General features: G+C 33.1%; 1 protein-coding gene across 1 annotated transcript; it reads right to left on the minus strand.

Annotated features, from left to right (window-relative positions):
- Window positions 1-429: 429 nt before the first annotated feature.
- LOC141719747 (auxin-responsive protein IAA9-like) lies at window positions 430-4,957 on the minus strand. Its single transcript, XM_074522122.1, has 6 exons — window positions 4,819-4,957; window positions 2,841-3,541; window positions 2,529-2,755; window positions 2,272-2,413; window positions 1,291-1,352; window positions 430-832 (listed from the first exon to the last, which is right to left on the minus strand). Exons 2-6 carry the CDS (start codon window positions 3,509-3,511, stop codon window positions 795-797), a joined length of 1,140 nt encoding a protein of 379 aa, XP_074378223.1. The 5' UTR covers window positions 3,512-3,541; window positions 4,819-4,957; the 3' UTR covers window positions 430-794.
- Between the last annotated feature and the right edge of the window lie 8,853 nt (window positions 4,958-13,810).

Here is a 13,810-nt window from a genome sequence, read left to right on the forward strand (position 1 = left end):
TATAGCCGGTAAAGGTCCCAATCAACTAAAATGAAATAGATGGCGTTGGCACGGTAAAAATAATTAGTACAGTGATTAAATTCTTGTATCCCTTATGGATGTTCAAATAGTTAGTACAATGATTGAATTCCTTGTACCCCTCTTGAATTCTTCTTGAATTCTTGTATCCCTTGGGATGTTTAGGAGTCGAACTCCGTCGAACTCCGTCAAACTCCTTGCGTATGTAATCAATTAACAAAAACGAAGAAGAAATTAAAGATTTTTGAAACTTGAAACAGGTTTTGAAAGAAAACTTGAACAGATTGAGAGAGCAGCTCCGTTTCAGTTGCGCCCCTCTCAATGGTCATTTATGCACTCACAGTCATAGGTAGATTTACCTAATTCATTTCAGAGACGTTTGAAATGAAACAGAGTACATAAGAGAGGAAAGAAGGTTAATAAAGGTAGACAGGTTAGAAGCACAGCTTGTAAGAGGTTTTATCACACATTTAGCAAAATACAATGCACTTGGAATCTTAAATAGCTATAAGGAAATATAAATTTCACAAGGATTTTTCTTAATATAGGAAAGTCCCTCTAATAATTTTAGACCTACAACAAACACAAAATACACATCAACTTTTTTCCAAGCAATCAAACAAACAGGAGAGGGAAACATAGGAAATAAGGCCATGATCCACATTTCAGCCCCAAGTCCAAGGCTTCAGTATTTCTGCCATTTCTTTTTATACTTTGTGCCCCCCCATCACCTTCAAACTAAGCAGCTGAAAAGTAGTCATGCAGCCCCATATACACTAGTTTCTGTTCTTGGATTTCTCCATTGCCCTGGGAGCTGTGAAAGGAAATTACAATTAATAATGGTTCATACATTTTACCACACTGAGTTTAACAAAAGAAACAGACGAAAATAGAAATTCTATATGTTATGCTTTACTAGGTAAAGTGGCAGCAAATATACCCAAAAAATAATAGTACATACTAGTTTTTAGTGTGATTATTTTGGGATCAGCAAAGGCAACAAAGGGGCATTGGCAGTAAGTTAAATATATCATGTGACCATTGCAGGAACCAGTAAGAGCTGATAGACAATTATTTTCAGAGATAGAAATAACCCAAGTTCTAACTAAGTGAGATCTTGATCAATTATACAAGATCAGAGTAAAACACTGCAAAAAATAACATAATAATTACTGGAGTTTATGATATGCAAGCACACAGAAACATCTACCAAGCTCACTATATGGATCTGATAAAAATGGTGAATTGAATCAACCAAACAGTAGTACAAACCTAATCCAATAGCATCAGAGCCTTTCATGATCTTCAGCCTCTTGCATGAATCAATAAACATCCTATCACACGAATTGCAATATTAGTAAGTATGTTGGCACCCAGAAAAGAATGAAACACTTGAAGATATACACCAAGTGACTTCCTTTAGAGCCTAATGCCAAATATAGAGATATAGAACATTCATTCGGAGATCACCTCAAATAAACCATAGCTGTTTATGAAAAACAATAATTAAAGGAAATGCTATCAATCTAATCTCGATATTGAGAGGGAGAGAGGTAGCGGGAGAGCAGCATTCAAAAATATAAAATTTAAGTCCATGCGTGAAAATCAGTAACCTAAGCAGTATAGTTCTGTAACAATCAGGCCAGTCTGAATTGAATTGTGTCTTACTGACAAGTGACCACTCTGCCTAACGCAGGGCTAAGATTGATTCAAATATTCTGTTTACAATATATTTTGGAGAGATAACAATATAGGTCCGACACATGTTACATGGAGAACAGGGATGTGCCACAATTCCAGATTTGCCAACAGATTTGTCCTGTATTGGGTGCATAAGGTAGCAATTATTTGATTTGTTCTATACACTGAACATGCTAATGTCAAGGTTAATAATATAATTGTGACCGAGTAAAGATATATATTTGGTGTATATATTATAGACGTCAAGATATTTATTTTTTTATTTCCATAAATAGTCATTCTTAGAAATTTAAATAGTCACACACCCATGTTGCCTTGAACATTCAATCTCTTATTAAGAGAGGAGAGGGGTATATGCTAAACTAAATCCACGGGATGCGATGACGAAATTAAAAATCACTGCCCTATCAGTACAGTATTCGAACTGCAAAAGCGTTATGTACCTTCCCTACCCTTATGCATAAGAATTCATGACCATTTATAATGATCACACAAGGAAAATCGATATATAGAATCATGCAATGAAAGAAAACGAAATGGACGGATGCTTACTCCCATGGAACATCTCCTACAAGCATCCAGTCCCCATCCTTGTCCTCGTATGTGACCACATATTCTGATCCATGCAAAAGATCTCTCAACTTGCTCTCACTCAGCATTTCCTTCCCACAAGTACTCTGAGACCCGCATTGACCTGGAATCCAAAGGATTACTCTGTAGTTCCAATGCTGATTCTTATAGCAGCAGAGCTTAAGAACAATAGATCAAAACTAAGGTATAAGCGTAATAGCACTATTATCTAGGCTCACCGATAGTAAAACAGCTGAACATCTTCTCAAGAGCAGTTGAGAGTTCTTGGTATGTGGAATATATTCTAAGATCTACCTTCCTCAGGTAAGGAGCACCATCCATGCTGACCTTCACAAACAATGCACCAGGACCAGGCTTTCCATCCACTTCTTCATTGTTCTTCGAACTGGTTGCCAGTGTGTTTTTCCTGAATGATCTGATGGGCGGCCATCCAACTACCTGTGCCCTGTATAAAAGACAAATAAGTATTCCACATTCTATAAATACTATCCTTTTCCCAAATCCTTTTATGTAATAAGGGAAGTTCTTACTTTGCAGCAGGTGCACTAGTATTGTTGTTGGAACCATTCACTTTGCTAGCATTTGCAGTTTTCAAATGATGCCCTGCTTCCAATGCTTTCTGAGGAACTTCTTTAACTAAAGCAGCATGGGTCACAGCTGACCCAGATGATAGCATTACATTGATATTTCCACTGCCTGAGAATTTTCCAAGTCCCACAGGTTGTGCACTTTCAGAATCAGTCCTGCTCGTGTTAAACATCCAATTTCCTTCGGTATAAGAAGGTCCTTTTATTTCTGAGAAACCATCCATAGTATCAGAGAAAACCCTCTTGTTACCAGAAACAACATTCTTTTGTGAAGATGAGCAGATACCATCCTTAGAAGGGGCCAACGGAAATAAGTTTTTTTCGTTAAGTTTCCCTGTGGCAAGCAGATTTAGTTCTGGCCCTCTTTCTGGGGATTGAGATCCAGGAAGACCTAGTCTTAGTTCTGTAGCCTTGAGATTTAGATTACTCTTATTCTCCTTACATAAGTTCGAAGCTGGTGAGCTATCTACAGAGGAGCAATCTGAGAGTCCAAGATAATTACGTTCTTTAAATTCCAAGCTAGCAGGGGAAAGGGAGTCTACAGTGACTTGTGAAGCCATTAGTGACACATTACCCTGTCCTAGCCCCTCAACACTCAACAAAGGTGGAGACATCAGATATCAAACTAATATTTGCCTCTAAACCTGCAACCGAAAATGACATTGATTTCATGGACCAAATCAGTAACGCAAACAATGAAAGTCATAGAATAACTTCTCTCTTTAGATAAGTAGATATAGATTGTTGTCACTGATAAATCCTTTGTATTGAAAACAAGGAGATTAAACAACTTACAGAAAATATAACAGATTTTCATAATCACAACCAACCCAACAAAAGTTTTTAAATAAAAAAACAACTCTGGTAATAGGGATTTAAGAAAGTACAATGTATCATTTAGATATATTCAGACAAGGAACTAGTCAACTTATGACAATTAGCTAACATTTTATACTGATCAATAAATCCAACCAATCCAAACTAATTACATGCCATACTAAGCTTGTTTGGACAGAATCTAAAAGCCAAAGTAATCGAGCAACAAACAATAAATTTTTAGTTGCCAAAACTAATTTCGCCGACCCCAACCTTATTAAAATACACAATCAAGAATAATTCATATACACCACCAAGGGAAAAAGTTAAGCACTCGTAATTATCAAACACCAAAACTTACTCATCATCTTGACAAATTAACTGATGAAATTTAGTCTCTCCTTACCCAAAACTACTATTTACAATACCAACAAATGAGTAACACAAAGTTGTTAAAAGCTTCCCGAAGAATCAACTAAACCTAAAGTTTTGTTTCGAAAATGTAATTCGAAATCCAAAAATACATGAAACCTATTTATTAATTCCTTAAGCTCACAAAATTAGGTACATACACAGAATTACACAACAATAAGCTCAATAAATTAATAAATAATTACAATGATTTCAAGTAAGAATTTGTAAGGAGCAAATAAAGAGGCATGCAAGTATTTTTGGCAGATTAAAACTCAGTTTCTCAAAACCATACATAAAATTTATATTAAAAAAAAAATATATATTGAAAATGCCAGGGCTAAATATATATTTTAGTTGTTTTAGATCTAGAATAAGCTAATAACCAACACAAAAACCTCTTAATTAATTAATTTATTAGAATTTTTCCAAAATAAAAACAAGAAACAGAAATTTATAAATGCACACATAACACAGAGATAAAAATTGTTACAAGCACATTGTTGACATAGCAACACATATCAAACATACATAAATAAAAACAAAAACAAAAAAAATCAAAAAAAAAACAAATTAAACATAAATGCAACTCACAAAGTCAAACAACACAGAGATCTCAGCTAAAAATACTAATACCAACACATAAAACTCTACAAATACATATATGCATGTGTGTATACAGTCAGACTCATACCTGAAAATTTAACCGTTCTTTAGAGATCAAAACAAGGTCAAAATGGAAGCAGTAAAAACGGTGAACAAAGCGGTAACTTCAAGGGCCGTCCATGAAAGACTATAGATACAAGAATTGTGGAGAGAAATAGGAAAGTGTGAAGTGAGAGTAAGGAAGAAATGGAAAGTATGATAAATGGGAGAGGGAAGTGGTGGGGGCAAAATGGAAATTTTAGTGCCTGCAATTCGGACAGATGTGATATATACTGCCCCGATTTAGGGAAGCTTGTGAATGGACGGTCAGGATTGAAAGGAGATAGAGAGATCGTGGCCGTTGATTTGGGAAATGTTAAATTCTAATATCTGTCGTTTTAAAAGGTGGTATCCCTGGTATGGGTGTGTGTGTGTGATTTTTGGTTTATTTTTTCGAGATTTAATTGGATTGGTGATTTATGGTTTGAGTTTTGTTTGTTCTGGTTTTGGCTTTGTAGAGCCGGGTTTGTTTTAGGAATTTACGAGTATGACCTTCGGTTTTGTTTGGTGATTTAGTAGTTTTCTTCTTGTGGGGGGGTATTATTGTATAATTATTTTTGCAATGAACTACGTGCCATAAAAATAACGAGTTGAAATCTCATGTAGTAAAAAAGATGTTGAAATCTAATAAAATTTTAAGAGCAATGCTATGCATATTAAAAAAAACATTTAATATTCTTAAATGGTACTAATTATTATTTTATTTGTAAAATTTATATTAATATATGAGAGATTGATTTTACTAATAAATAAATAATTTAAAATATTACAATAATTTAATATTTGAAAATATTTCCTGGAACTTTTTCGAAACTCTAACATTTTTTAAATTTCAATATTGTTTATAGGCTAGGTTTTTTTTTTGGTATGTTATTCTCATATTATAAATTCAGTTGTGTTATGACCTAGTCAATGTATTTGATTTTGTTTTACTAAAAAATGGATTAAACAATTTTATGCCATCAAGAAGAATCTGAAAATTATATCAAATAAAGTTTTGACAAATATAAGAATGGTTTTGTTATTTTTTTTTTCTAAAATATAAATAAGTAGACCAACTCGTAATTTGAAAAGATACAGTTGTATTGATATTTTTATTTAGTTTCTATTTTTTTGGCAATTATAACTACGCAACCTTGGTAAAAACTGAGAAAGAAAGCAAGGGGTCATGATGAGTTTGGTGGAATTGTGAAGGTGCAAATATAGTGTGATGAGAGTAGGTAGTAGAAGAACAATACCAATAAGTCTCATCATTAGTGTTTAGGGAAAGTCGTAAGAATATTGTATTTGCAGTAAACTGAAAGTAAGAGTCATTGCGAATTCACATAATTCAGGTTCTTGTTTAGCCATATATATCATCTTTTAACTACTTGAGTCCCACTCATTATTTAAAAAAAAAAAAAAACAAATCATCCCACGGCTATCACGCTTCCTCATACTATCTTAATTCTTAATCTACACACACCCCTCTCTTTATTTTTATCATCATACCAATAATCCAATTCCCAGCTACCATAATCAAATTATTGTTATACCAATCACACCTTCTCCGAAGCATGGCGATTTTAAAAACGTACTCACATATTTGTTGTGAAACAAAAAATCGAAGACCATATCACCAGTAAAATATGGAGAGTTTAAGTTTCAATGAAAACGTAAATTTAAATTAAGGGACTAAGGAGAAGCAGTAAATGAAAGAGAGTGGGAGAGGGGGGACAAAAGAAAACAGATAGTTAGGGAATGGGGGACAAGAAAGCGGCATTTGAACTTGCACTGCCGGCTAATGATCCAGACATCTAACCTCCTCTCTCTCAATGCTCTCTTTTCCTGTTTCCAGCCAACACCCTTCTTCCTTACGCATGTTTACCATTTATACACGCACATCCAATTTGCTTTATTATTTTTCGATTAAATTGATGATTTCTTTCTACATTTCTTTTACTTATTCCATTTTTCAACCCCGGCTTACACCTTTTATCCAACATAATTTAAGGGCACATTTGGGATTTTTTTTAAAATATAACTTATGACATCAAATTGTAAAGTATCATATAATAGAGAAAAGTTTCATGGAGACCACTCTTTAATCGGAGACCTTGGAGACCAATATAATAGAGAAAAGTTTTATGGAGACCACTCTTTAATCGGAGACCTTGGAGACCACATATGTTCTGCAATCAAAACACTATAAAATTTATTATTTTGTGAAGTATGTTCCATGAGTATCACTAATTCATTAAAATTATTGAAGATCATTTAAGTTTAATAAGTAGAATGTGTATGTTCTGCAAGCTGAACAAATATTCTGCAAACTTAACATGTTTTGCAGAATAAAGTATTTTTGTAATCTTTTACATGCACTACATATTTGATATTCAAGATTTTGAATAAAATAAAGATATTTGTAGAGCATGATTCACAAAATAATATGTTTTGCAATATTTTTATGCAACATTTAACTTGCAGAACACAAGTGGTCTCCGAGGTCTCCAAAAAAAAATGGTCTCCATAGAACTTAACCCCTCATATAATATAAGTGATATGAGAATCTTAACTTATAAGTTATTTAACTGTTTGGATAATTTCAAGTACAAGTTATTTATAAGTTGATAATGTGTTTGGTAAATTATAACTTATAAGTTATAATTTTTTTAAACAAAATTAAAATATAAATTAAAATTGAATTAATAATTTTAATATATGAATATAAAATTCAAAAATATATATTACCGTATAGTTCTTAATAGGGGTGTACACAACCCGACTAAACCGATCAAACCGATCCGAACCGACTTTATTTCGGCCGATCCAAACCGATTTTTTTCAACCCGATAGATATTTGGGTTGAAAAAATGTTAACCCGATTTAATTGGGTTGGATATGGGTTTCGATATTTTTAAACCGAACCAATCCAACCCGATTAAAAATATACTTACACGTTAATTTATTAATTTTATAACTGTGAAAATGTTCGGGCCTAATAGATAGGCTCATTTATCTGTAACTTATAACATCAATCCTGAATGTTTAAAGAATGTGCCACTATTTTCGTTTATTGATTCAATGTTTAAAGAATGTTTAAAGGCTAAGTATTGTATCATCACTCTCTTTTGGATGTTTAAGCCATATCTGACATGGATTATTGTAATATTTTATTGAACTATTTGCAAATGTTTTAGATTTGAGACTTTTCGCTTTATTTTATAATTATTAATATTAGTTTCGAATATTTAGTAAACCGATCAAACCAATCCAAACCGATCCAAACCGAAGTATTACAAATTGGTTTGGGTTACAAATTTAAATGGTTCGGTTTGGATTGAAATTTTAAAAATCCGAATTAATTGGGTTGGGTTGATAAATTCTCTCAACCCGCCCAACCCGATCCGTGTACACCCCTAGTTCTTCATTTTAAGGTGTTAAGTTGTGCTTTGGAGATAGTAACAATAAAGTAAAAATAAAAGATGATTGCAATATTGATTGATGTGTTTAGCAATGATATTATATGTGTATATATATAAAAATAATATAGATCTCATACTCTCACCAAGAATGGGAAGGGGTGGAATGTCAAATGAAAAACGGGAAAGTACATCGAGCCAACTTTCTGAATTTGAGCATATATGTTCAGATTTGGTCATTCATCTAAAATTGCCAAACAGTCTTTGCAAACTGAGAATCAGCTTTTAACCCATTTATGGTGAAATGTATTGGTGCCAAACTGGCACTAAGATTCTAAAGTAGTTTTATTATGAATACATTTCGAACTTTACTTATGTTGAGAAAAAAATAGAATGTTAGTGGTCGAATTTAGATACGATAAATTGATTATTAGGGCATCTCCCATAATGATATAAAAATCCAAATTTATAACAGATTATCCCAAATTTTTATTCAATAGTGATCCAAATGATGATCCAAATTTGGATCAGTGAACTGGCACTAAGATTCTAAAGTAGTTTTATTATGAATACATTTCGAACTTTACTTATGTTGAGAAAAAAATAGAATGTTAGTGGTCGAATTTAGATACGATAAATTGATTATTAGGGCATCTCCCATAATGATATAAAAATCCAAATTTATAACAGATTATCCCAAATTTTTATTCAATAGTGATCCAAATGATGATCCAAATTTGGATCAGTGAATAGTACTGATCCAAATTTAGATCACCACTGTTCACCGATCCAAATTTACTTTAATATAAAATAATGATTTTATTACTTTTATAATTTTAGTTTATTAGATTTAAAATTGATTTGTGATTAATTAATGAATGTTAATGAAATTTTAAATGTTAATTAATGAAATTAATATATTTTTAGCTAATTTAGTCTATAATTTTAATATTTTGTAAGTGTAATAAAAAAATTGATTTAATTAATTTATTAGATATAATATAAATAGTTATTCATGTTTAAATATAAAATATAAGAATAACTAGTTTAATATGATATTTGCGTATTATAATATGTAAAAGGTAATTTGGATCAAAATTTGTATCACATTATTGGAGTTCATCAGAAATTTCGATCAGAGTTTGGATCAGTTGGTGATCCGAATTTGATTTTTTGGATCAAAACTGTTGGGGATTGCCTTAGTTAACTATATGTTGGATTTTAATCTTAAATTTATTATCAAGATATTGATTTTATTATTGGTAATTAGTCTCGGTATGTCTATTTTAACAAAGAAACTAACCTGGTTTTTAGGAGCTAGACTTAGTCGTGTGTTTCACTTTAGTATTATCACGAGAGCACTTATGTAGTGGAGTTTAAGTAGGAAGATAGTTGCATATTTTTAGTTATCATGTTGTTTTCTTTCTTTATATATATTCATGTAATTAGTTTATAAAGTAAAAAGAAACTCAGTATTAATTTATCTTTTCCTAACACTTATACACACACCATGTGTCTCAGTATCGTTAATGCGTGTTCTAATATACAGACTTGCTTAATCATTATTTGGTATCTGAGCATCCTGGTGGTGTATGCCTAAATATCAACCTAAATACATAAAATGAAATCATGAAAACGTCCAGGGCAAAAGAAGGCTGTGTGGGCTTAAACTATCCATTATAAATGATAAGTAATTATACAGCATGATCCTTGAAGATGAGAGTGTTCAGCGCAAGGAGTTTTGGGTGCAATTGAAAAGAATGATCCCAACGTGACCGTGGATCAAAAAACGGTCAGGTAGCCACTACAACAATATATCAAGGTGTTCCCGAGAGTGTTGTGAAGAAAAACTTTTGGCAGTTTCTTTTTCAGCAATGGTCAACAATACATCATCGGGCAAACCTTGATATATTGCTGCAAGAGCTACCTTCACCGTTTCATCCGAAGAGTTTCTTTCCCTTCCCTAATCATGTCTCCTCTCATATCATCAAATAACTACAAAAATTCTTCAGTCGACCTATCTCTCCAGTGACTCTTCTTCTTATTTTCCTGGTACACTCCCATATTCTCATCATATGTCTGATGATCATCATATGCATGACCCCTACGTATCAAATTAATTTGGAGACATGAAAGTAATGACGGTCGAAGAAATAGTGGGTCGTCTCAAAAATCATGAGAAAAAGATGCAAGGCAGGTCCGAGAGCGCAGGTGGACTGTAATACCCCCAGATCTGGAGTCGTGGATCCGGGTTGTCAAAGTCTCCATTTCCATTAATAACATTTAACTTAAATCAGAAATAAATAATTGTATGCTATGACCCCTCAATAATACACAATCCACAACACGTATAGTCCTAGAGATGAAATTAGGATAAGTATTGGTCATTATATCCATAAGTTATAACTTATTATTAACCCAAAATGATTAGTTAATAAGTTTACATGTTTCTTGCAATTATCGTAAAAAGTTATAATTATAAATAAGTTTGATTTCTAAAAGCTGAAAGCCTAGTCTACAGGTAGATCTACCTCTACAGCGATAGCGGCTGCGATCTTAGCGGGTTGTCGCAAGGCGTTTTCCACGGTCTTGCGTGGGGTGCACTTGAGTATGGCCATCTTACTTAGCTGTTGTTGTGTGATAAATAAATAAAGCAAGAGTGAGCAACACATTGCACAAGGCAATATATAATTGATCAACAATGCAGATTATCTTTTTCATATCATTTCTGAAAATCTTTATCATGCCTGATATAAACAAGGTCTCGATATATTTTAAAAGATGAAGTTACGACGTACTTCAATATATATATATATATATATATTTGTAAAATCCCTAAAACTTATGTTGTACAAAGTATAAACAAGTTTCAAATGTTAACCGTATAAGATGAAGTTACAAGGTGATTCTGTATATATATCATTTTTGTAAAAACTCTTGAAGGCCTTTGTTCCCTCAAGTAAAATAAAGTCTCAGAATATCATTTAAAAGATGAAGTTACAAAACATGCATGCATTTGTATCGCATTATAAAATATAAAGTTTTTGATCATAACAACAACAACAAAAATGGTTTAAAAACTTGTCTGATTGTCCGGGGGCAATAGTGGGTCTCGGGTTGGTCCGATAATCTATAAACAATAACATTACTCGGGATTAGTCATTGATGGCTTATGAAACTAAGCCTTGACTATCATATATGCTAACAATCATTTTCAAGTCACTGATTAACATTCTCGCTTGCACACCCTCGAGTCTATCATTTTTATAAAATCGAATGTTAGATGTATTTGATAATGTCATGTCTAATATGATTTGTGTTTAGTTTTTAGATCTTACTTGAACAGGACAAATCAGTACTTAACTGAAAATCAGCACTTATACTGAAGTCAGAACTTAAGTTGTCAGAACTGAAGTTATCAGGAGATATTTATCAGGGGATAATATCAGGACTTAAGGGGACTTTCAGATAAGGAAGGCGGCTGATTGAAAGGAAAGAAGATCAAGATAAACGTAATAAGAGATATGCATGAAGAAGGAATTTTATGAAGAATAGAATACTTGGAAGAAAAGATAACTGATTGATATATTTTAGGAAGCAGAATTATATTCCATATCAATTAGAGATTATCTTGTAACTGTGTAGTATATAAACACAGACATAGGATTTACACTATATGTGTTATCATTATCGAGAATAATATTCATTGTAATCCTAACAGCTCTCGTGATATTTGTTCATCACCGAGAGAGGACAGTTCCATATTGTAAAAGAGTTTATTATATTGAATAAAGTCTGTTTTCTGTTACTTGTATTCTTTAATTGATTTGATTGTGCTAAACACTGTATTCAACCCCCTTCTACAGTGTGTGTGACCTAACAAGTGGTATCAGAGCAGATCTGTTAACACACAAACAGTTTAAGATCCAAAAACAATCATGTCTGAAAAAAAAACTCCAACCAAGCCCACCAAAACTGAAGAACCTCCAAAGACTCAAATCCATAGCCGATATGAGACTATTAGAGTTCCCATACTGAAACCATCTGAATATTCCATATGGAAGGTGAGGATGTCTATGTTTCTGGAAGCTACTGATCCAGAATACCTTGACAGAATCAATGAAGGACCACACAAGCCAACCAAACTCTCTGTTGTAGTTGCAGGTCAACCAGCAAAGTCTGTACCAAAAGAGAAGAGTGATTATACTGCTGAAGATATCTCATCAATTGCTAAGGATGCTAAGGTACGACACTTGCTGCATAGTGCTATTGATAATGTAATATCAAACAGGGTAATCAACTGCAAGACTGCAAAGGAGATATGGGATGCTTTGGAGACAAGATGTCAGGAAACCGAATCAATTAAGAAGAACAGGAAGACTATACTCACTCAAGAGTATGAACACTTTGACTCAAAGCTTGATGAGTCATTAACTGGTTTATATGACAGATTTGTCAAACTCTTGAATGATTTGTCACTAGTTGACAAGGAATATGATCTTGAGGATTCAAATCTTAAATTCTTGTTAGCACTTCCTGAAAGTTGGGATTTGAAGGCCACAACTATAAGAGACAACTATAATCTTGAAGAAACAACTCTTAATGAAATTTATGGGATGCTCAAGACTCATAAACTTGAGATGGAACAAAGAAGCAAGAGGAAATGAGGAAAGTCAAGGACAGTTGCTCTTAAGGCTGAGGAAGAATCCCCCAAAACAGCTATCTCAAAGAAAGGAAAGGGAAAAGCTCTCATCACAAAGTCTGATACTGAGTCATCAAGTACTGATAGCGATGATGACTCAGAAACTGAAAGCTTACCTGAGATGGATGTTGATGAGGAGATGATGAAGCTGTGTGCTCTTATGGTGAAAGGAATCACAAGGATTGCATACAGGAAATTCAGAAAGGGAAAGAAGTTTTCCAGGAAAGGTGCAAGTTCTGATAAGAAGAGTTTCAGAAAATCTGAAGGCAAAGGAGGAAAGTCTGACATAGGAGATTATACAAATGTCAAATGCTACAACTGTGGTGAGAAAGACCACATATCTCATGATTGCAAGAAAGTGAAGAGTGACAAAGGCAAGGCTCTTGTCACAAAGAAGAAAAGTTGGACAGACACTTCAGATTCTGAAAGTGAGGAGAACTATGCCTTGATGGCAAATGCTGATAGCAGTTCTGATGCTGCTGAGTTAAAGGTACCTCAAACTACTTATGCCTTTCATACTTATGATATTAATGAGTTGAGAAGATATCTTAAAACCATGTTTATTAGTTATAGAGATCAAAATTTAACATGTGAAAGATTAACTTCTGAAAATCTTGCTTATAAAGAGAGAAATGATTATTTAGAAAAAGAGTTAGTCATGTTCCATCAAACTTAGAAAGATAGAGATGATGCTTTCTATGTTAGGGATGAAGTACTTAAAATGAATAAATCTCTAAAAACTGAGTTAGAAAAGAAAAGAGAGATTATCAGGACTTGGACTAACTCTGGCAGAACAACTCAAAATTTGTTAAGTAGTGGAAACTGGAAAGAAGGCTTAGGTTATGGAGATGATAAGAATGATAAAGGAACTATAGAAA

Source organism: Apium graveolens, chromosome 4 (assembly GCF_009905375.1).
Source record: "Apium graveolens cultivar Ventura chromosome 4, ASM990537v1, whole genome shotgun sequence".
In the NCBI taxonomy this organism is placed as follows: domain Eukaryota; kingdom Viridiplantae; phylum Streptophyta; class Magnoliopsida; order Apiales; family Apiaceae; genus Apium; species Apium graveolens.

Coding starts and splice junctions, on each gene's coding strand:
- LOC141719747 (XM_074522122.1), bottom strand. CDS start 3,511: ATGTCTCCACCTTTGTTGAGTGTTGAGGGGCTAGGACAGGGTAATGTG. Junction 2,756..2,840: donor ACTAGTGCACCTGCTGCAAA/GTAAGAACTTCC, acceptor TCTTTTATACAG/GGCACAGGTAGTTGGATGGC. Junction 1,353..2,271: donor GTAGGAGATGTTCCATGGGA/GTAAGCATCCGT, acceptor TTCGTGTGATAG/GATGTTTATTGATTCATGCA.